The sequence below is a fragment of the Hermetia illucens genome, chromosome 1 (genome assembly GCF_905115235.1).
Source record: "Hermetia illucens chromosome 1, iHerIll2.2.curated.20191125, whole genome shotgun sequence".
NCBI lineage: Eukaryota > Metazoa > Arthropoda > Insecta > Diptera > Stratiomyidae > Hermetia > Hermetia illucens.
Window position 1 is genome coordinate 219,993,752 of NC_051849.1, and position 22,499 is coordinate 220,016,250.

The window sequence follows — 22,499 nt, forward strand, 5'->3', positions numbered from 1 at the left end:
CTTCAATCTGCATAGAAAAAACACGACTCCCTCAGAACCTTACGCGTACCGAAATGAGTGAAAATATTAAATATTTGGCTGCAGAGATACATTCGGGTTGTGATAGTGATTTTGAAATAATAAACACCTCAGATAGCGAAGGAGAGAACGGGGCTGGTTACCAGAGATTAAAGGCTAAAGCCGGGTCAGCATTGGAGCTGAAAAGTGATGAAGGGAAGGCACTGGATTGCGAGGACCAAGAACTTGGTTCCATACTCCAAAACAGTAAATCAGACAAACTAATTCTGAGCCTTTCTCAAGAACAAATCTATCTTCTAACGAATACAACAAATAGCAGGAGTGAATCCTTGGAGACAGTCAGAAAATCCAGATCCTCCACATTCTCCAATGCATTTAGTGTGGTACCAATAAAAATACAAGAAAACCCGGGTCCTAGCCAAAAACCTCATTTACCAGAGATTGTGCTAACTTCATTTGAAAACAGCCCGAAGGATCGCAATGTTCGATTGCAAGTCAGTGATCGGATTGATAACCCTGAAAGATTGTTTGAAAAGAATTTGGCTGGTCCATCTGAGTCTGAGAGAAAGGTTAGTTACGAGCCTAACCAGCCTCTTGGCAATGGATTATTCAGAGCTGAGAGGGATTTGGTGACTCCAATAAAGCCATTGGAATTAAACAAGCCTTCCACATATCGGGGTTCACCATTTGATATCGGCGTCCATCGATCAAGGTAAAGCGGATATTGTAGTCAATCCAAAATTGAATTAAATTTTAGGGAAGAGTCCTGGCTTTGAACCGTGTTCCGGACGTTAGTTCGTATTTGGGTTTGGAGGCAAAGATATATTGCTCCCTAATATTTTTAAATTAAGTGCAATTTTTTTCAGATTCATAATTTAGGAAAGTGCACACAAGATACAAACAAACAATTCATAGACCCTTCCAGCCATAGTTAATGAAAAAGTCATGAGGTTTCACCCAAAAATTATTTCATATACCATATATATTCCATTTTTCTATATCTTTCTTCTATATCTGAACATATCATCTATAAGTTACACATATAGTGAGTAAAACCATCTTTCTTTCCTCTAGTGAATCTGGACTAGGCATCTGTCAAAGTGATTTGGATCATGATAATCATGATCAACACGGATATGGTGATTCGATTCCAAGTGACTTAAGATGTCGAATATGCGATAATGTTTTCAAGGATCCTAGGACGCTTAATTGTTTGCATTCGTTCTGTTTGCAGTGCTTGATAAACGAAAATTTTGGACAGGACTCATCGATTCCTTTTTGGTCCGGTCCAGAAGGAATAAACTATGAATGGAAGGGTAAGTGTATTATGGTAGTTGAATGTTTCCGTATGTAGAACTGTAAGACGGGCATGCATCCTATGAGGTGGTGGGGAGGCAAAGCCTCTTAGCACTTGGTTCCTAGTGGTCCTTTGTACTCGAGCCATGTACCTTACGGAAACGGTTTAGAAACTGGCCAAGTACCAATCAATATTCAAACTAAAGCACTGTGGCAGACTCACTGACAGTATCCTTTATACTTAGAAATAGCTTTCGTACAATATTGATAAAGCAGACAGTCTCCTTAGATATTCCTAGCTTCCCCAGGTGATAGTTTACCCTGCAGTGACCAGTGAGTATTCCCACTATGACCCGGAGACTCTTTTTGGTGAGGTTTAAACAATATTTCGAGCGCTTGGGTTTGTATTCCCCCATGAGCACCCTAGACTGTTCCATTCCCGGTAATTTCGCCAGGTAACGTCCCCTTAGCCGTTCCTCTTCATTTTTCAATGTCGTAACCATGAACCCATTTCCGACTCCACAGAATGGCCCTGGCCCGTATAGCGGCGTCGCTACTCCTGTCATGATCAGCTCGTCCGCTGCTTCATTGCCTTCTAACCTAATTTTGCCCGGAATCCATAGTATTCAGACCTTAATGAGCGAGCCGAGCGTATTCAGTTTGTGAAAGCATTCCTATAGCAGTTTGGAATTTACCCGGTAGAACCTAAGTCCCTAAATAGCAGCTTGGCAGTCAATTAGAATAGTAATGTTTTGCCCATAATAATTCCTTTCTAAGTTGAAGGAGGCACATCTTCTCGACCGTCTTAAGTACGAACGATATCCGACAGATTGGTCTGACAAATTTATTGTGAAAAGGACCCTTTTTACCCGCTTTCGAAGTAAACACCATTCTTGCCCGTCTCCATGCCTTTGATGTATATCCCAAGATTGTGCTGCTTCTTACTACTCTTAGGAGAGATCCTAAAATAATTTCTATGCCTCTCCGGAGTATGGCTGAGAAAATGCCATCTATTCCGGGTGATTTCAGTGGTTTAAAAGTTCCCACTGCTCATCTTAATCTAGCTCCGAGCGTACCTCTTTCGCTAGTTTCCAATTCACCTTTCTCCCACTTCTGTCCCTTGTTTGTGTATCAGACAGAATGCTATTGTTTTCGCCTTAGGGTAGGGCCCCAGGAAATGGGCTGTGAGCAGCAGATGTATCCTGTCGCCCTCATTCTCGGTAAAGGTTCAATATTCCTTCTTCAGACAGACAGAAGATATTGCTTGCCTTTGGCTATAGCTTCATATAGCCTGTATGCTTCTGTGGTTTGTTGTATTCCTTCAAAGAATTTCCTGAAGCTCTTTCACTTTGCTTCCCTAATCGCGTTGCTAAACAACGTCAGTGCTCTTTTGTTTCGCCCGGTAGCAAGGTTTCTGCTCCAACAGGGTACGTCTGTTGATAATTTGACTGTCGTAGGCGGACAGCTAACCTCATCTGAAATATCAGTGACCACCACTGTTTGTAGCTTTATTTCCCTGCTGATGTCACCGCTCACCTATAGATAGGTCATGTTGTCACTCAGGTGCCTTGTGTAGAAATTCCAGTGTGTTCTCCTGGGATTACTTAAGGTTCCAATTACTTGCGAGTCGCCCTCAATGTCGAATCTCATTATTCTGTGATCCGACATAGAAGGTTCATCCCACACCCTCCATTCTTGACCAAGCCGCTCATCAGAGTGGTCCTTTGAATTATGTCTAGTACCCTTTGTCTGGTGTTAGTCCCGAATATTGGTGTATTTCCTACATTATGTATTACTGAGAATGAATGCAAGAAGAAACTCACCTCTTCGTCGCTGCTTCCCCAGACCATATGGTGGGCGTTGTCAAGCAGAACTTCACCAGTCTCCTGAAAAATAATCTGATACGCACGACTACCTTTTGAGTTCTCCCCCCGGCTTCCAATGAGACTTGGACAGCCACGAAGTTCAATCCAGTTAAAAGCTCTGAAAGCCATACGTGTCTTAAGTTTCATTGGAGAATGATGCAAGCTCTTGGTTTTTCACAAGAGGAATCCTAATTGACCTGCATACTTCTTCCTTGCAGACCGCGAATCTGCCTGCGGTACACTCGAGGTTTTTGGGTTAGCACTATTCCAATATTATCCTTGGAACTTGCCCTTGCATAGGCTATTTTAGTGTTAGCCATCAACTCCGTTAGTGTCTCGAGTTCGTCTCCAATGTCGGAGCATTATCCTCCTCTTCTGACATAGCACTTCCTTGCGTTAAGCTATCCGACTTGAGTTATTGAAACCAGCTTCTCCTCTTCTGTGGGGCAGGAGGTACACTTTCCCGCTAGGTCCTGCCCTTTCAGCCTCTATGGCTCCCGCGATCCTTTCGGTGACCTCGGCAGGCTTATTTCCTGATGTGTCCTTCGAAGCATCCTTCTTTGGTTTCTCCCTATATACGTGCACAGGAATGCTATCAAATCTATAATGGCAGAGACAGTTACGACGTTTAATTGTCCCCAGGGAACGATCATCTACCTCAAGCGTAAGGAGTTTGCTTTTGCCCCCTCCTTGCTGCAAAAAACTCTCCATAACTGTGTGATAAGAAGGCGTAGAAGGTATATCAACCACAGTTGCATTATCTTCCATCCTGGTAATTTAAGGAATATAGTCCTAAGCCAGTGCGGCGTATCATTCGTGGCGCAGTCTACTAGTAAAGATAGAGCCGATACCATTTAGCACTTGCGCCACTGAGACCTGTCTCCTCCCCGACATCTGATATGGTTACCTTAGACTTGTGTGACATTTTGAGGTGATTGGTGATTTTCCCAGTAGGCCGACGTTGCCTTACCTCCACTGCTTGTCCTCCCAACTTCTCCCTTCTTGGATGTGGTCACCTGGCTCTCAGTGTTACGGAAATTAGCCTGCGTTTGATGGGCCAGTTTGTGTGCGGTACGGGGTCTCGCTTGTTTGTTTTTAATTTTTTTTTTGTTCGTTTGTGTACTCATATGATTCCCACGAATATGGGGGTTAGGAGGTCTGCTGAAGCCAACCACAAGGCATCCTCCATAACATGCATGTGGACATGGATTGCCACAATAACTGCTGTTAATAGAGGTCCTGGAAATGAAGCATTGACAAATGGTCTACTCAACCACTTGAAGAACGTTATCATTGATAGGGCCACAAACATATTTGGATCGAGCCGAAAAAAAGTAAGAACGACTGGTTCGACCATCAATATAAGCTAGAAACGGAACGGGGGTTAGAATATGGCCGTCAGTTTCACCGTCTTTTCATAGTTTTCAAAGCCAGCATAAAAATTTTACATGACCTTGGGAGATTTCGGTATCTCGACCAAGTTGATAAGACTGATTTACTGAAGATAACAACTTTAAGACTGTTGAAAGCTTCTCTTATCTAGGGTCTTAAACCACAACGGATAACATCTGCAATGACGAAATATGCCCATAGTTGTTGGCTACCAACAGAACCTATTTCAGCTTACAAAAGCTGGTCCCCTTGAAACGTCTCACCATAGGGTCAAAGTTTTTAGTGTACAGGACAATGATCTTGACAGCCCTCATGGCTTGGATTTTAGCATCAAAAGTCACAAACTCTTAGCCGTGTTCGGGAGAAGGATCCTCCGAAGAATTTTTGATCTCCTAAAAGGGGGGGGGGATCGACTCCATAGCATATATAGCGACGAAATCTATGAGCCACACATAGTCAAACTTTTGGGGATATCGAATTGTGGACCTCAGCGGAAAACCGAGATATCTGGAATTTCTTACTAAGTCAGACCTAGAAGGGATACATTTTGTTGCGTCGTTGATGACGATGATGAACGGCCCTCACCATGTTTTTGATAGCTTTGTTTACGTTTTGGGCCCTATGTCTGCTCTTAACGACGTACTTCAGCAAAATTGGGTTTAGGCAATGAGTATTTTATCCTGTTGTTAGTTTCACTTACCCAGGCTCCTCGAAAGGAAGAGAAGAAAAGGAGAAGGAGAGAAATTTTTCCTCTAATGTTTGGAGTTCTCAGGTTCGCTCAAAAAAGAGAAGCTTTAACAAAATTGAATAACTTATGCATTTTCAGAGGTGAGTTGCACCATTTCCACTTTAGGCCCAATTTTCAACCTTCCTCATACCGAGGAAGATATCCAAAAGGTGTAAGAATACCTGTTGACTGGTTTGTGGATTCCACTGCCCTCTAGGAAGCGCGTAGCGAGCGGTTTGGAAAGTCTCTCTCCTTCAAGTGCGAATTATTACCGGCGAACTTTACTGTGCCTTCGGATTGGGAACCCTTCGCAACGCACTTGAGCAACAACATTGCCCATCTTCAAGGGGGCGGTGACATCAGGAGCGAACTGGAATTAGAAACGATGGTGGAAAACCTCAACACAATCGTCATTGACGCATATGAGGCCAGCTGTCCCACTAAGACAGTCAAGTCATCAAGGGATGTACCATGGTGGAACAAGAACCTAGCCAGAATGAGAACAGAGGCACGAAAACTCTTTAACCGGGCAAAACAAACCGGGGACTGGCAGAGGTATAAAAATGCACTGACTGCGTATAGTAACGTGATCAGAGAAGCGAAACGGAGCAGCTTCAGGGAATTCTGTGAAGGGATCGAACAAATCACAAAAGTACCCAGACTGTGCAAGGCTGTAGTCAAAGGCGGGGGAATATCCTCTGTCTGCTTGAAAAAGGAAGGACATTTACCGAGAATGAGGAGGACAGGAGGAAAGCGGTATGCTCAGAAGCTAGGCTAAAATGGGCAGTGGGAACTTTTAAACCACTGAAATCTTCCGAAGTAGATGGCATTTTCCCAGCACTTATCCAGAGAGGCCTAGGAATTATGTTAGAGTCTCTTCTGAGGGTGGTAAGGGGGAGCATAGCACTGGTATACATACCAAGGGCATGCAGACGGGCAAAAGTGGTCTTTATTCCGAAAGCGGGTAAAAAGGATCCTTTTCACCCTAAATCTTTCAGACCAATTTGCCTAACATCGTTCGTACTCAAAACGGTGGAGAAGATCATAGACAACTATATTAGAACCAACGTTCTAAAGCGTAATCCCCTACATCACTGTCAGCACGCTTACCGGGCAGGACGGTCAACTGAAACTGCTCTGGATCAGCTGATAGAGGTACTACGGGATGCCATAGAAACAAAAGAAATTGCACTGTGCGCGTTTTTGGATATCGAAGGAGCATTCGACAACACATCGCACACAGAGATACAGGATGCCCTGAGCCGCAAAGGAGTGGGAAACACCCTGGCATTCTGGATGGGCAAAATGCTAGAAAGCAGACAAATAGAGGTACAAACAGGTACAAATTCTATTATCATGAACACCACTCAAGGCGACAACGACAATGAGGACATGCCCAACGGCATTCCTGGAGGTCCTTCTGGGATTAACCCCTCTCCATCTGCACATAAAGATGCAGGCAAGTAGGGTAATATTCAGGATGGCCGGTAGTATCAATGAGGCGCTTTATACGGGCCAGAACCCTTCTGTGGAATCGGAAACGGTTTCATGGCTATGAATCTAAGAAACGAAGAAAAACGGTTGAGGGAACTATATTGGGCGGGTCTACCAGGGATGGAGCAGTCCAGGGTGCTTATTGGGGGATACGAACCAATGCGCACAAAGGATTGCTTAAACCTCACCAAAAAGAACCTCCGAATCATAGTGGGAATTCTCACTGGTCATTGTCGGCTGAACTATCACCTAGGGAAGCTAGGGATATCTACGGACACTGCCTGCAGGTTCTGTGAGGAGGAGGACGAAACCTCTATGCACGTCCTGGGACAGTGTCCAGCACTTGTGCAAAGTAGGTCGATACATCTGGGAGAACACTTAATACCAGATGCAAAGCTGAAACTTCTGAAAGTGGGGAACATACTAAAGTTCCTAACGGTTACTGGCCTGCTTGAGATACTATGATCAACAGGTACACTATAACCAGTAAAAGGGGCACAATAGTTCTTCAAGGACGCGGTGCGACTTTCCCTTAACAAAATAATAATAATCAATGAGGCGGGGAGCTGCCTAAATCGAAGGAAGATTGATATTCTTTCGAGACGGTATCCCGAATTACTGATACCAAGGGATAACATGACAACGAGTTTTCACTTCGATAAGAAGTTTGAAACACGTTGGAGTAACAACGACATACGGCTTAAACCAGAAATTGATTACTTGGTACACTGACGGATCCCTCACAGCAGAGGGACCGGGTGCCGGTGTCATTGGTGCAAGGAAAATGTACTTGAGCCAATGGGCGGACGCGGACTATACGCCATAGACAAATGTGCCTCCTTTAATCTACAAAGGAACTACAGGGGGCAGAACATAGCTATTCTCACCGATAGCCAAGCAGCGATCAAGGCACTTAGGTCCAACCAGGGGAACTCTAAACTGGTATGGGAATGCTTTGAGAGACTGAATACACTCGGCTCGTCCAACAAGGTCTGGATACTTTGGGTTCCAGGCTGGATGCTGGATTGGAAGGCAACGAGGCAGCGGACGAACTAGCCAAAAAGGGAGCAGGGACGCCTTTACACGGGCCAGAACCCTTCTGTGGAATCGGAAACGATTTCATGGCTATGAATCTAAGAAATAAAGAGAAACGGTTGAGGGAACTATACTGGGCGGGCCTACCAGGGATGGAGCAGTCCAGGGTGCTTATTGGGGGATACGAACCCATGTGTACAAAGGATTGCTTAAACCTCACCAAAAAGAACCTCCGAATCATAGTGAGAATTCTCACTGGTCATTGTCGGCTGAACTATCACCTAGGGAAGCTAGGGATATCTACGGACACTGCCTGCAGGTTTTGTGAGGAGGAGGACGAAACCTCTATACACGTCCTGGGATAGTGTCCGGCACTTGTGCAAAGTAGATCGAGGCATCTGGGAGAACACTTAATACCAGATGCAAAGCTGAAAGATCTGGAAGTAAGGAACATACTAAAGTTCCTAATGGTTATAGGTCACCAGAACTTCCCGTCAATCTGCATAGGTTTCTCTGGAATGACTATAGACAAAATAACCCATAGATCAATAATTTTATTCAATATCACAACTATACTGAATTGTCTGGAAGTAACATCCGACTCCTGTTCGAATCATATAATTAACAAGAAATATATTAAATGCAAAATCTCCCTCAGATACTTTACACTAACAAATAGTGTTATTGGTGAATTTGTGGCAAATATTTTGTACCTTCGAAGTTTTCTTTAAATAATTGTCAACCCAGTGGGCAGTTAGACTTATGTATTTCGTCGGCTTGCCTGGACTGTAATCTGAGAATCCTGCATGTGAGATGGCTTCTTCGATTTGTGTCCCGTCCTGCCAATTATTGTAGCTCGCAATACTGATGAAGCCGGCATGATTCGCTATGGCTGTTCGCCATGCAACCCCGTAGTACTGAAAGGAACATTGAACGATTGTTAGATGATGATTAGTGGTAAGGGTTGAGAGGCGTCCATTATAAATGTGGACTAAGATGGTTTGATTCCACTTACCCTCCCATTACTTCGATGCCTTTGGATATTGCCATGACGAGGAAGTTTATTGTGCTCAGCATACCCAGGCCCAACTGTGGGGATGAATACCATTTTGTAGTTTTGAGCAAATGATTTCAGATAGGACCAGTTCTTCCAAGTACTCGTATAGGTTGCGCCATTGCTTGGTAACCGGGAGTAGAACCCATCGAAGCAGAGACGTCGCATGAGCTGTGTATGCTCTTTGAGTCTGCAAGCAGGAATCAAATAATGTCAAAGGATATCGATTTGATCTAAGGCTCACCTGGCATGCCCCACGAAGATTCCATCCATTGCAGTGTTCCGTAGCGAACCGTCTTCTGAATTGCAAAATATCCCTGTATCCGCGCTAATTTTATGCGCGTTTCGTATGTAAATCAGCGGCAGGAAAGTATTTTTCGTTGCCGAAAAGGTCTTGAAAAAACCACGTTCATGGACGTATTTTCGGATCCAAATGAGTTGTTCTCTGATATGTTCTGATGATTTGTTCTGGATAGCATTCAGTTCAATGGTTAATGTGAGGTTGAATTCAGGAACCAGGTCCAGGGCTCTCTTGAACAGTTTCTCTGTTAATTTTGTCCCGGACGCAAGGACTAAAACTCCCACCCCACAGTTGCGAATATTTTGGAAGTGTTTGCGTAATATGTCGTCTGTTTGTTCGTACAATCCTAGGAAAGGATAAAATGCAATGTTTGGTGTACGCTTGCTATCGATTATCTCGGTAGCGTTTGTATCCAGTCTGACTGATATCCTTGGTCTGGCTCTCTTGTACCAAACCACAGGAAGATTGTAGAAAATATGTACATGTTTCGTAATGGAAGTCAATGGCTTTTGGTTCTCTTCATCCTCTGAACCGGCTCCTCCTCCGAGATTCTTGTTTTGTGTTAACAATTTGATTTTGTCCTTTATGAGACGCGCTTTCACTTCACCTTCGTTGTATTTCTCAGGAACGATTTGTCGTTGTTCGAAGTCGTAAACTTTTTGAGGAATGTTGAAATAAGGACCGGCAGTAAAGTCATTGCTGTTGTTCGTTTTGAGAACGAGGACAGTAAAAAATATTAAAAACACAACCACAATGAGCAGGAAGAGTTTGAATTTTCTTCGACTTTTTACATATTTTTTGAATGACATCGTTGTAAGTTTGTTGTCTTCCGCATTATGGTCGATTATGACGGCGGCGAAAGACAGGAATTGCGCATGTCCTTGGCCAGGTGGTTTTATCAATGATTTTATCCATGGATAAATAAGTTCCTTTGTCCGTTGGGAGTTTAAAAGTAATTTGAAAAAAGAAATCGAAATCCTTTTTATTACTTTTGATCACCGAAAACTAAGTCCTTGATTATAGCCTTTCAGAAAAATAATCAGGAAAGTTTTCAGCATGCTATAAAAGATTGTGGCGCGGCAGGATTCGCAATCGTAGGTACTGTAGTTCCGTTGAACGGAATTCAACTGCTTCGAGAAGAAGCTCAACGGCTGCCAAACTTGATCCACCTTTTGGTGAAGGGCAGCACCTACTGCGATGTCAGAGGCATCAACAAAAACAGCTAGGGGTGCATCTTGCAGAGGGAACGCCAAGAGTGTAGCGTCGGCCAGTTGTTGACGGGATTTGTCAAACGCGCGGATAGCCTCTTCAGACCACACGCTCTCTCGTGTGTCCTTAGTTTTGGGGCCAGACAAGTACGCGTTCAAAATGAACTGGTGATGGGCGGCCTTGGGCAGGAAACGACGGTAGAAGTTTAGCATGCCCAAGAACCTCCTCAACTCCCTCACTGTCTTTGGACGCGGGAAGCTTGTTGGGAGTCGGGCTTGGGTCGGGCTGTATTCCTTCAGGGGAAATGAAATGGCCGAGGAATCTCACCTGTTTTTGGAGAAATTTGCATTTCTCAACGTTTAGGACTAAACCGGCCTCAAGGAGACGTTGAAAAATGCACTCGAGATGGGCTAAGTGCTCAGACTCAGTGGAAGAAGCGACCAAAACATCATCCAAATGTACGAAACGGAAGTCGAGGTTTCGCAGGACTGAGTGAATGAACCTTTGAAAGGTTTGCGCCGCATTGCACAATCCGAAAGTCATTCGGGTGAACTCGAAGAGTCCAAAGGGAGTACATATTGCCGTCTTTGGAATCTCTCCAGGAGCTACTGGGATTTGGTGATAAGCCTTGGTTAAGTCCAAGGTCGACAAGTTGCGGCAATTCGCGAGGTGATGCGCAAAGTCGTGGATGAATGGGATTGGATATCGGTCAGGAACAGTCTGTGCATTTAGCCTTCTGTAATCCCCACATGGGCGCCATTCGCCGTTTGGCTTAGGGACCATATGCAGTGGGGAAGACCAACATCTGTTTGAGGGCCTGCAGATACCCTGTTGAACGAGTTGTTCAAACTCTTTCCGTGCAATAGCCGGGATCGGGGAACCAGTAGTGATAATGTGGTGCTTCACATTGTGTTTCACTGGTTTGGAGAGACTACGCTCGGTAGTAATCTGGCTGAACTTTTGGAGAAGTGCCCGAACACGAGAGTCGGTAATGTCTTCTAAAAGAACGGAAAGATCATTGCCTGGGTGAGATACCATTTGTCCCGACGAATTAAGGTAGGTCGTGGGGTCTATAAGGGACTTATTTTGCAAGTCCACCAGCAATCCATAGTGACACAAGAAGTCTGCGCCTAATATGGGGAAGCTGACATCCGCCAGGATGAAACGCCACGAAAAAGTCCGACGCAAGCCAAGACTCACGTCCACTTACCTATACCCGTATGTGTTTATGCGGGAGGAATTTGCTGCCAATGTTGAAAGGTGGTCGCGCTCGTTGAACTTCTGATGCGTCGGCTCTCCGAGTGTTTCTGGATACGTGGCAAATGATGGGTTCGTTGCTGCGAGTCAGAATTGCAGCAACGGTGGCGGAGTCTTCTGACAGTGTGAATAGCTGACACTTTCCATTTTCGGATTCGCCACTTGTTGAGCGGCCTCAGTCGCTGCAAACGAATTGCTCTCAGTTACACAAGTAATGGGATATGAGAATTTTGTTTTCCTCCATGGACAAATTCTTGCATAGGAACTAATGTGAATTTCTTTTCCTGGATCAATCCAGAGAATGTCAACATGATCCAATTAGGAGTCACAAAACAGTCAAACAACATCGAATTCTCGGCAATGGATTTTTTTAGTTTTTAGATCCATTACTCAAACTTTTTGTTACGGGGTCACCAATTTAACTAAAATAGTCCATTTCTTTGCAAACCACAATTTTTAGGTCCACCGGAACATAGACTAGGTTTTTACAATCAATACTCGATAGATGTAATAATTAGAAGTTATTAATTTTAATGAATCAGTAAGAGCAAACGACTATTTACACGTTAGAGGCAGAAGAGAATCATCTCGCTTCATGTGTTTCTTTCTGCCCCTAACTCATGGCACACTTTCCTCGCTTGTCCTCCACTCCCATGGCGAGCTCTACAAAGTGGATAGTTCCGCGCCATCTATTTGTTCGCATTCGTAACATTCGAAATAAATTTCGAATGCTGCGAATCCTGCCGCGCCACATCACTCGGCCCCCGATGAAACCTAGGGGTTTCGGCGACTGATCCCGGAACTTCGTTCACCGTCAATCCACAAAGCGGACACGACGCTGCTTCGGGGCGGTACGGGCCCTCATATGGACGCTGCAGCGGCTTCCGGACAGCATCCGTCCTGACCAGATTGGAGGAGATTGTCCCTCAGCAGACGCACCAACCCCGACTCTGTGAGACCCGATCTCTTGTCGAAGACCGGATCGCTTGGGAGTCTCGGGTTCTCCCTGTATACTAGCTCTGCGGGGCTGGCAGCAAATTCCTCTCGGCGGGTTGTACGTAGGCCGAGTAGGACGAGAGGCAAGACTTGGGACCAGGACGGATCGTCGCATGCCATAATGGCGGCTTTCAGCGTCTGGTGCCAACGTTCTAGCATCCCATTGGATTGCGGGAGGTATGCAGTAGTCCGCTGGCGTTTAAAACCAAGGAGTTTGCCTAACTCCGAGAAAAGGGTGGACTCAAATTGCATAAACTTAAAATCCGCAGTAGCCTATCCCAAGACATGGATAAGAAAGGAGGAGGGAAGGATAGCTGTAGCCTCCATGTCTAAATTACACCTAGTCTCAGGTGAGTAAGGTGCCACGAACTACGTAGCAAGGCGCAACATAGTTGTGTAACTCTGGCACAACTCGAACCACCTGAAGCAGCTATCACCGAGGCCACCCTTGTATAGGGTTTTGTGATGGGCCCACAATCCATCCATGTAAAAGCTGCTCCATGTCAAAAAACATTTACTAGGATTGAACGGCTAAACCAAGACGACCAAGCAAACATCTAACGGACTATTCTTTCGGATCTTGGATTCACGCTCCCTGAGCAAAACAAGGGGCCTTCAAGGCCCTCCTTCAACAGGTCGACATTTACAAATTGAGTATGATTGCAGTCCAAGGAACAAATTGGATTGGTAGCGAAATAAGCGATATGAATTCGCACACAACTTTCAAAAGTGGCAAACCACTGGGTCATAAGGATTTTGGAGTTGTACGTCATCGACTAGGTTATCAAGGAAATGTTGTGTTCGATTCACATCGAAACTCATTTTTTCAACCTCTGATTCACCAACATGCACGCCCCGACTGAAGTCAAGCAAGATTCAGTGAAAGACGGAATTTATGCGCGCCTGGAGATACTGTTTGTCTCGCTCTCAATAAACAATGTCAAAATATTGATAGCATCGGGGAACCACTGGGGAACACAGCCTCCATGAGGAATGCAATCATAAGGGTCAACGATTAATTGACTTCGCCAGCAGTAGAAATCTTGTCGTAAGCACATGCTAAGCTTGATACGCTGGATGGGGATTCGAAAGGCTCGCGATTGCGGATAGATCAATCTTTTGATAAAAGAAAATGGCGCAACCGATCACGACAAGGCGAACCCGTTTGTGAACGGGACAAAAGCTGAAGAAGCAAAAGTAGAAAATTTCCTAATCATTTTTCTGAAAGGCTATAACCAACTCTGTAGCTTTTTATCAGGTGCTAAGTTTTTAATTTTTTTTTTTCGTCCAAACAGGAAACTCTGACACATATCCGACATCAAACTCCAGCTCCAATCAAGGCTCCGACTCTCCAACACCCCTGAGATCCGATAGTCGATCGTCTACAGGAAGCAGTAAGAAAACTGAGAAAAGTTCAAAATCGGTATGAATTTCATTTGTCATTAAAAATCCTGTCATGTCAATCAACAGCAAATTTCTTCCCTTTCCAGGCAAAGAAAACCATTCGAAGCGATTCGGCAGCCGTAAGCCGATCTGATGCTGTTGAGAAACTGAAAACTTTAATCTGCTTAATTTGCAAGTACTGTACAGAGATGCCTCTGGGTGGTATCATCCAGCTTCCACAGAATTATATCTTAGTCCGGAAAATCGAGAACTACTTTGTTTCGGTTAGAGAAAATGGGATTGCGAGCATGTGGTGCAATTTATGCTGCGATGCCGTCACGGTGAGAGACAAATATCGAATTCCCGACTGTCCGACTGGCTCGTCTAATTTGCACCCTTTTTTTATAGGCAACACATCATTGCATGACATGCTCCATTAATCTATGTGGGTTCTGTAAGGAAGCACACGAACGGCAGAGATCCACCGCTCACCATAATATCAGTAGCATGCTGGAGCTCCAGAAATCCAAAGAGATGAACAAAGGCTACTCAAATAGTCTAAAACCAAACCTGAAGTGTTCCATGCATCCTGGCTTCGAAATGAAACTGTTCTGTTTGACCTGTCAGCAAGTTCGTCTAATCTAATTTCCTTTTCCTACTTTTCTCATTGACCTTATTTTCAGATAATCTGCTCCGACTGCAATATCCTTCTCCATAAAGGACACAAAGTCGACACTGTACGAAAAGTGATTAAAACATACCAAAAGTTGCTGAAGGAATCTACTGATAAAGCTAAACCAATTTGTGAATACGCCAATCATTCTATTTCAAAACTTGCAACGATATCAAAGAAAATCAATGAGAAATGCGATCAAGTGCAACAGGAAGTGGAACTGCATATGGCAGCATATTTCGAAGCGTTAGAGGTTCATCGAAATACTTTATTGCAACAGATTGCTCGTGCCCGGGAGACGAAGATGCAAATGATATTAGAGCAACAATTTGACTTGGGTAGGTATATGAACATACTAGCATAACATATTACACACTCCGCAGATGTATTTCATTTTCTCCCAGGAGATACTCGTTGTCATTTAGCCTGGTTTTTAGCCAGTCTTGGTGGAGTTATCTAGTAGAATACCAATTTTTACCGCCTAAATTTCGGTAAGATACAGTTGTAGCCAAGCAGAATGAAGTCCAAGTTAAATGTGGCCCCCCACCAAAGGCTAGCGTTCGCTACTTCTACCCTACCTACCCCTCCCCCCCTTTCAAGCTGGAGGATGTATTCATCAAATCGTATGAGCACACCGATTCTCTAGTAAATATTCTCCTACCCAAACTCTCTCTGGTCAACCTGCCCACTTCATTCACCCCATGCCTACCACCCTACCTATCAAACCATCCCTTCAGAGTTTTTTTTTCATATTTACCACTCTTCCCGTTCGTTCTCTCCTTTCTCTGATGTTCTCCATGGTTCTATATTTTAATGGCCTTCCCTCCAATCTTACTTGCCCGTGTTTTCTCCACGCAGACGACGTTAAATTATTTGCCTCAGTTTCGTCTGCGCTGGACTGTGCCCTTGTGCAATCCAACCTAGATACTTTGATGCGTTGGTGCTAACTTAACAACCTGACACTTAATAGCAGCAAATGCCAGATCTACATCTTCTTCTTAGTCTCTTAAGGAGACGTCCCTTCTCACTATTGACCTCCTTTCAAGACCTGGGTGTAATTTTCGATAGGAAACTTTGTTGATATAATCAATCGCGCTTTCAAAATGTCTGCTTTTATCCTACATTCCTCCTCTGACTTTCCAGCCCTCCAACACTTTTCAACTCCCTTGATAGAAACATCCTTGAATGTGGTTCTGTAATCAGGTCTGCCTTCTGAAATTCTAACTATCGCACTCTTGAAGGAACGTAAATTCACCAGATTATTCTCATTTTGAAAAGAACTATCTCCGTGCAATCTACGGCTCATACAATATAAGTTCATCCCTTACAACAGAAAGCTTCGAACGGAATAATTGGTAGCAACATCCACTAGCAGAATAAAAAGCTTTTACGGATACCCTATTCACCCCGATTTATAAACAGTGTCTTCTGAAATTTCCATCAAATAAAATTACCTGCCATCCAGTAAACGGGTTTCTTACTATTGTATACTAGTACGATAATAAAATATCTTTTTCAGGAATTAATTTTAAACAAAATACTTAAATCTGTTTTTTTATTTCCCAGAAAAACGTTCTTCACATGCGAAAGCTGTTGTTGAATTTAGCGAGGAGCTGATTTCCATCGGAAGTGATGCAGAAATCTTATCTTTCGTCAACGTACTTTTGAAAAGATTTGATTTTTGTTACAAATATAAACCGTTGTTGGATTCAAAGGTAAAAAAATTCAAATGAAGCTATCTTAAAAGAAACTATTTCAATCCAACATTGTTTATCCAGATTTCAGATACTTTGCACTTTTTACCAGAAGTGAGAGCTCCATCAACGAAGGCCCAAAATAATATTCCAATGTATGGAATAATAACTACGCAAACGGTTGAACCCAGTTATTGTACATTGGAAACGGAAGGTAATTCGTAAAATAGAATCGTTTAGGAATGATATGATTTTGAAATACAGTTAGTATCATTTGTCCTGTTGTCAGGCAGTATGTGGACACCATTCAATCATTTCATGGAAATCCACCTTCTACTCCAAACTACTTTAAAAAACACGATTTATAATATTTAAAAATTTTATTGATTTAGTTTCTCGCAAAGTCCCCTTTTAATCTTCTTTAATTGAGAATCGATAGGTTTATCCCATCTTTATTCCCTTTCGTTTTTGAAATTTGTCATATCTGGTGCTTACCTCAACAACGTCGTTGTTACCCGACTACCGCATATCGTAGTGTCCTCGCCTTCGTAACAGGTGCGCTTTGTCCTGGGACGAGCTGACAAGAAATCTTTTATTAATATGCAGCATTTTTTTTTATCACTCTTAAGCACCCCATAGCTCCTCCATTACCCTCACTACCCTTTCAATTTCCTTAATTCCATCCCGATAATCCTAAAATTATAAACGATCGTTTTCATTTTCTGTTCACAATTTTATTTACAAAAATCTCTCACCTTTTAAACTTTCCGAAAGTCATTTAAATATTTTTAATAATAAAAACGATTTTTCCCCAATATTTCAAACATGATCATTAACCTTTTTGTTGTTGACTTGATTATGCATAATTCGAAGCAAATTTTATTGTTGTCCTAGCTGATGATGAATTCGAAGTTCATTGCCGCTGAGAGAGGCTGGGACCGAAAAATCATCTGCCTGGGTGCAGTTTTGTAGGCGAACAAAAAAAGGGGGGGAGGGGGTGTGTGAGTGAGTGAAATAAACAATTTTTTGTATTTTGCTCTCTCTCCGGCCGCCAAAATTAACAGTTTTCTTGTGTGTAGAAGATTGGAATGAACTACAGGGACGAAATCACATTATGATTGCGTGGCTAATTTTATGGAGCGATTAGATATTATAATAGGGAACGTTACTCCTGGTAGGATATACTGTCGAATTAGCAAAATTAAGTAGGGAACAATCTCTAGAGACTTATAGAACAATTTTAAGACGATTTTGTAATAGTGATACCCACTTCTACACGGATTTTTCACTGATGCTTCAAATTAAGGAGCTATCCCATATGCGTTTTTGCAAAAGTTCCACCCAGCCGTTCCATGTTAGGTCACTCCAAATATATTTTTCAAATAATTATACCTTTCGATGCTGAAACAATGAAGGATCATCATCACCTCCTCCTCTTCTTAGGAGTTCTATGTTTAATTAATTACAAATTAATAGTAAATCTGAACTAAAAGTTAATCGAGAAAACCTGACAATATTATGGAGACTACAACCACGTTCTTGAGGCGAAAAATTTATCTTCACGTATTTCCGTTCAATATTACTATTATGCGGCATAGCAACATCAATGATATACGCGGAGCGAGACGTCTTGCACAGGTGACATAACAATAAAGCCAGGAATGAGATGGTCCAAAACCTCTGACACCGAACCGCACATTCTGCACTAGTCGTTCTCCACCCGCTCTACCATTATGAGATTTTTATGAGCACGGATGAGAACTAGGCAGGTTCATCCGCTCCGGCAGATTCCGGATCATGCATTCGAAATATCTCGGGAGGTCGTAAGGGGTGCTGATTGGCATTTCAGGGAACCACAAACGATGGCGCGTAGATGTGGTTGACGCCCTATACCCCACCAAAGGATGAATGGCAACCATATATTCGGAACTTGGACATAGTACCGCTGGACGTTTTCCAGATCGGTCTTTGTCCCCGGCAATATTCCCGAATGCATAAACCAGTGAAGAGATAGCGAACAGATTTAGTGCGCTAATTTTATTCGGACAGCAGAGCATTGTTACGAAGAGAGTCAGGCTTTACATCACCTTGGCACCAACACGGTCACCAAGGCGGTTAACCAACTAAACTCCTCTAACGGGTTTGCCAGTCGTGAACACCGACTGCGCCAGATAATGAGGACGACACGTGCCACATGAGGGCTGGGATTCTTGGTTTTCAAATAGTATCTCCCTGTTAAGACACAAGGTTTTTACTTATATAAAAACACTACACCCACTCGTGGTAAACTGATTTAATAAAGACGTGTAGTCTCGAGGCAGGTTTATACCACCGAAAGGCCCAAAGGCTTAGTAAGGAAGGGGACTAAATCACGAAAAAACTAACGCGCGGGGGTGGAGGGGGAAGGACTAGCCCTAAGCCGATTCTGGTACCTACTCGACAAGTGGCTAATAATTAAAATAAGTTAATTGAAAACACTCACAACTTGGCCCTTTGCAATGCAAACCACTCAAAACGGAGAACCATCAACTGCACGTTGCATTATTGCAATCGCATGTCTCTCAGGGAACGCCACCGAAACAATCAAACCGTTACGAACAAGTTCGAAATTTTATTCAAATTTCACGGTAACCTGAGCTCGGACAAGGTACCCAAGCTCGATCAGAGTTAGGATAGCTCTTCAATTGCGACGAAATCAATGAGATTTTCCAGTCTCCCCAAGATCGTACCCCTATGCGTTTCTATCCTGGCTCGCGTACTCTTTACGTTCAGTGTTCCCTATTGCAGTGGCACACTTTTGCTGTCATTTACAGAACACTTTGGTTGGATTGCGTGTCGTTATGTCGTGGTTGATGTCCTCCTATCGGATTTGTATCCCACAAAAATGAACGAAACCTCGGAAGCGGCCAGGAAAATTACATCGATGTAACAGCATCCCTCAGATCACCAGCTCGATATTAGGTTCTTTGTATAATTCCTAGATATTTGTAGAAGTCTCTTTCGGTCGTAACTTGGATGTGCAGGTCATCAATGCTATGTCTGGCATACGGCTCGTAATGACCTCTACGGAATTCTATCCGAATAGCATGGCTAAAGACGCCTTCTATTGACAGCAGACTTCTAAGCATTCAGCTTGATGTCATCAAGTGTGTCAGCTCGCACTTAGCATGTAGACCATATTTTATTGCAAAGCCATACCTTCTAGCATCATTTAGTACCCATAAAAGGGGTTCAGTGCCCCACAAACCCAAAGAGGACTCATTGAATCACCTTTGAAGAGGCCCCTCCATGTGCAGATGGGCTCTGAGATGTTAGTACCCTCAGAATTTTTAGCGGGATGATAAGCAAGTAATCGGTCTTGTGTCCTTCGCCGTGTCCTTTTTAAGGACAATTTAGGTAATTCTAACACTGAGAAAAGGCAGAAATTCTTCAGGCCGACTAATAACTTGATTTGTGCTGTGGGCCAACCAACCATGTATACATGCCCGGGAGAGTGGCATGGCGAGTGCCTTCGGTGGTAATACACTCAGCATACTCAGCACGCTGGAGTGGCAACCTCCAAATTCCACCCGAATACTCTTTTGCTTCCTTTACCAAAAACTGTACTGTCTGAACCCACTATTGGGATTCGTTATGTGTTCTAAAAAAACTCCACTGGTTCCTCACGTACGTTGCATTCTGAACACGGCTGGAGTGACTTTCGCCATACTGCCGCAACCTACTGAATATGTCAGGAAGTTTCTGCTTTAGGGTCTGCAGAATTTTAATTCACTAGGGATGGCATAGTTCCGGTAAACCTTCTGTACTTTATTCTTCACTTGCTTGCTGGCATTGCTAGAGCTCATTTGTATCAGCCTAGTAATGACCTGCGTTAGGGAGTCTCGCCAACGTTCCAGACGGATTTTCCATGGTGGATTTCTTCGGTCACTCAAACAAATAACCCGGAATTGAATCTACTGACCGTGTGATCTGACAGCCATATCAACAAACAGTCGAGTCACAATCTCATCATTGATTTGAGATAGAATTCTTGGAGTTGTTAGAATGCCTGGTCCATACAAAGGATTTCCGAGAATCATATACCCGCTTTTTGGTATTCGTCCAGAACCTCAGCGGAAACTTCAGCTGAAAGGTGAAGAAGTGTGCTTCGGCGAGTACTAAAACTGTTGTCTGTAGTGCGGCATAATGTTGTTGATGCTGCAGCTTCTGCCTCCATCGACTCTTCAAGTCAAACAGTCACCAACTCAGACGACTCCCGCCGATTATCTCTGCTGAACCTCAAATTTCTTCTTCTCATCCGATGGATTTGAATTCTCTACCTAATTGCCAGATGTGATGATAGATTCCTCAGTGAGTCATACGCAAGACGGAAGATTATAAAGTTCCTGCACTTTCCTCACCTACTCCGTAAGACGCTGCGGTAGCCTACAGCTACGGTGAAGTTCCGCTTCCTATGGATGAAATAATTAGTCACCGTAGATGTGGATACGGACTGCTCCTCCAAATATGGTAGGATCGCAGTTTCGGCGGATTTGCTACTACCACTCATTCGGAAATTCTAGGAATTTCAAGTGCTGCATCGGGGTAAAATCTCAAAGGAAATTTTAGGTACAAATCGGAGCTGGTCAAGGCTGCATCTTGTCACCAATAACATTTCTTCTTTTTATCGGTGACGTTTGTCATGCTTCCGTGTCCTGAGAAGGTGAAGCCCATAGTGTTTTCCGTAGGCACCTGTCGTGAGACTTAATCCTACGGTCCTCTTAAGACACGGATTGATTTTGTGACCACAATCAGAGCCCCGCTGAGACAAGCAACAACGGTACCAGTCTATACCAAGTGCATGGCTTAGCATTCATACTGGTGGATGCAAGAATTACCTAAATCTCTACCGAACTATGGAGTACGGCACCCGTGTTGATACGCAACACCACGTCGAGGCCCGAAGGTCTCTTCTCGCTTGAGCATAACTACAACCACCATGAAACTCCCACTAGGGGGGCCAACCGCAAATGACCGAGCTGTCCTCATATACAACAGGAGTTCACCCGAAGTATGTGAGTCCAGGGGCTTTCCCGGTTCCCATGGTACCAGTATACCCCTGGTAAGGTTTCGTGACCAATTTGCCACTTCAGATGAGTCCCCGTGCAGACTCGGGTCTGATCGCCCTGATTAGGTCTTTGGAGCATTCGCCTACTGAATCACGGCCGGAAAACCAAAGTGATTACAGCGTCTCCCGGTGCAACCACTATGGAGGTTCTCCACGGCCACTTGGTTTTGGTTTGGCCGATAGGGTTGCCGCCCCATCTTCCTCACCGCCACCTCTGAGCACCTGTCCTAAGAAGGTGGAGGACTTCAGTGGATCATCATATTTTTCCCCAAACACCGCGATAAATCTGTCTGTTTACTCTATTGCAGATTCATAGACCTTGGTCAAGTGGCTCTGGATTTGGAAAGAGAAAACAAAAGCAAAATTCTCAGTTTAACGAGTCATCGCAATATTCTTATCTGCATTAATAGGCAGAGCATCGGAGGCGTTAACGAATTTTTATACCTCGGAAGTGTGGTTTCTACCGAGGGTGCCATCAAACTTGATGTCATTCGAAGCATTAACAACGCTAGAGTCACCTTCGCTACCTTGTCTAAAATCTGGAAATGCAGCTATATTCTGTTACATTCTAGCCTCGTGTAAAGTGACTTATTACTTTTTGTTATGGCCATCCTTTCCATCTTCTTTCTCTGGAGTTTGACGTTGCGTAGGGCTGATGAAATATGGATTATATGACTTTCAGATGTAAGGTTCCGTTTGATACACCGTTTGAGGAACCTAATGTCCTCGCTAATGCTTGCTATTGCATTTTTGAATTTCAGTAGATTATTAAAATCGTTATCTGACCTGGTTGTCCTGTTCATGGTTTAAAATGGGAGGTAGCTAGTTAGCCGAAATCTTAAGTGAAAGATTTGAAGATGTTTCCTTTTTATTGACTAAAAGGAACACGTACGAGCCATAAAATGCATATTTCATCAGCCCTATCCACCGCCAAATTCCAATTCCGCACACTTGAAAACCAGCAAGAACACCCATGGAGGAAAGGGCGACTAGACCGA

General features: G+C 43.7%; 2 protein-coding genes across 2 annotated transcripts in view; one reads left to right on the forward strand and one right to left on the reverse strand.

Annotated features, from left to right (window-relative positions):
* Positions 1-22,499, forward strand: part of LOC119661730 (tripartite motif-containing protein 45) — a 25,706-nt gene continuing 3,207 nt past the window's right edge. Inside the window, exons 1-8 of the mRNA XM_038071197.1 lie at positions 1-730; positions 1,093-1,334; positions 13,940-14,067; positions 14,135-14,368; positions 14,436-14,657; positions 14,711-15,038; positions 16,267-16,415; positions 16,479-16,608. Coding sequence (XP_037927125.1) covers positions 54-730; positions 1,093-1,334; positions 13,940-14,067; positions 14,135-14,368; positions 14,436-14,657; positions 14,711-15,038; positions 16,267-16,415; positions 16,479-16,608 — 2,110 coding nt within the window. The 5' untranslated portion in view covers positions 1-53. The remainder of the gene's footprint in view (positions 731-1,092; positions 1,335-13,939; positions 14,068-14,134; positions 14,369-14,435; positions 14,658-14,710; positions 15,039-16,266; positions 16,416-16,478; positions 16,609-22,499) is intronic.
* Positions 8,369-10,110, reverse strand: LOC119661731 (glycoprotein endo-alpha-1,2-mannosidase). The gene is made up of 3 exons (XM_038071198.1): positions 9,126-10,110; positions 8,843-9,071; positions 8,369-8,744 (listed from the first exon to the last, which is right to left on the reverse strand). The coding sequence occupies exons 1-3, from the start codon at positions 9,989-9,991 to the stop codon at positions 8,496-8,498; spliced, it is 1,344 nt and encodes a 447-aa protein (XP_037927126.1). The 5' UTR covers positions 9,992-10,110; the 3' UTR covers positions 8,369-8,495.

Bases quoted from the DNA above. Each gene is read 5' to 3' on its own strand.
- LOC119661731 (XM_038071198.1), bottom strand. From the start codon at position 9,991: ATGTCATTCAAAAAATATGTAAAAAGTCGAAGAAAATTCAAACTCTTC. The intron at 9,072-9,125 runs GTGAGCCTTAGA...TCCTGCTTGCAG, and splicing joins ATCTTCGTGGGGCATGCCAG to ACTCAAAGAGCATACACAGC. The intron at 8,745-8,842 runs GTAAGTGGAATC...TGTTCCTTTCAG, and splicing joins GGCATCGAAGTAATGGGAGG to TACTACGGGGTTGCATGGCG.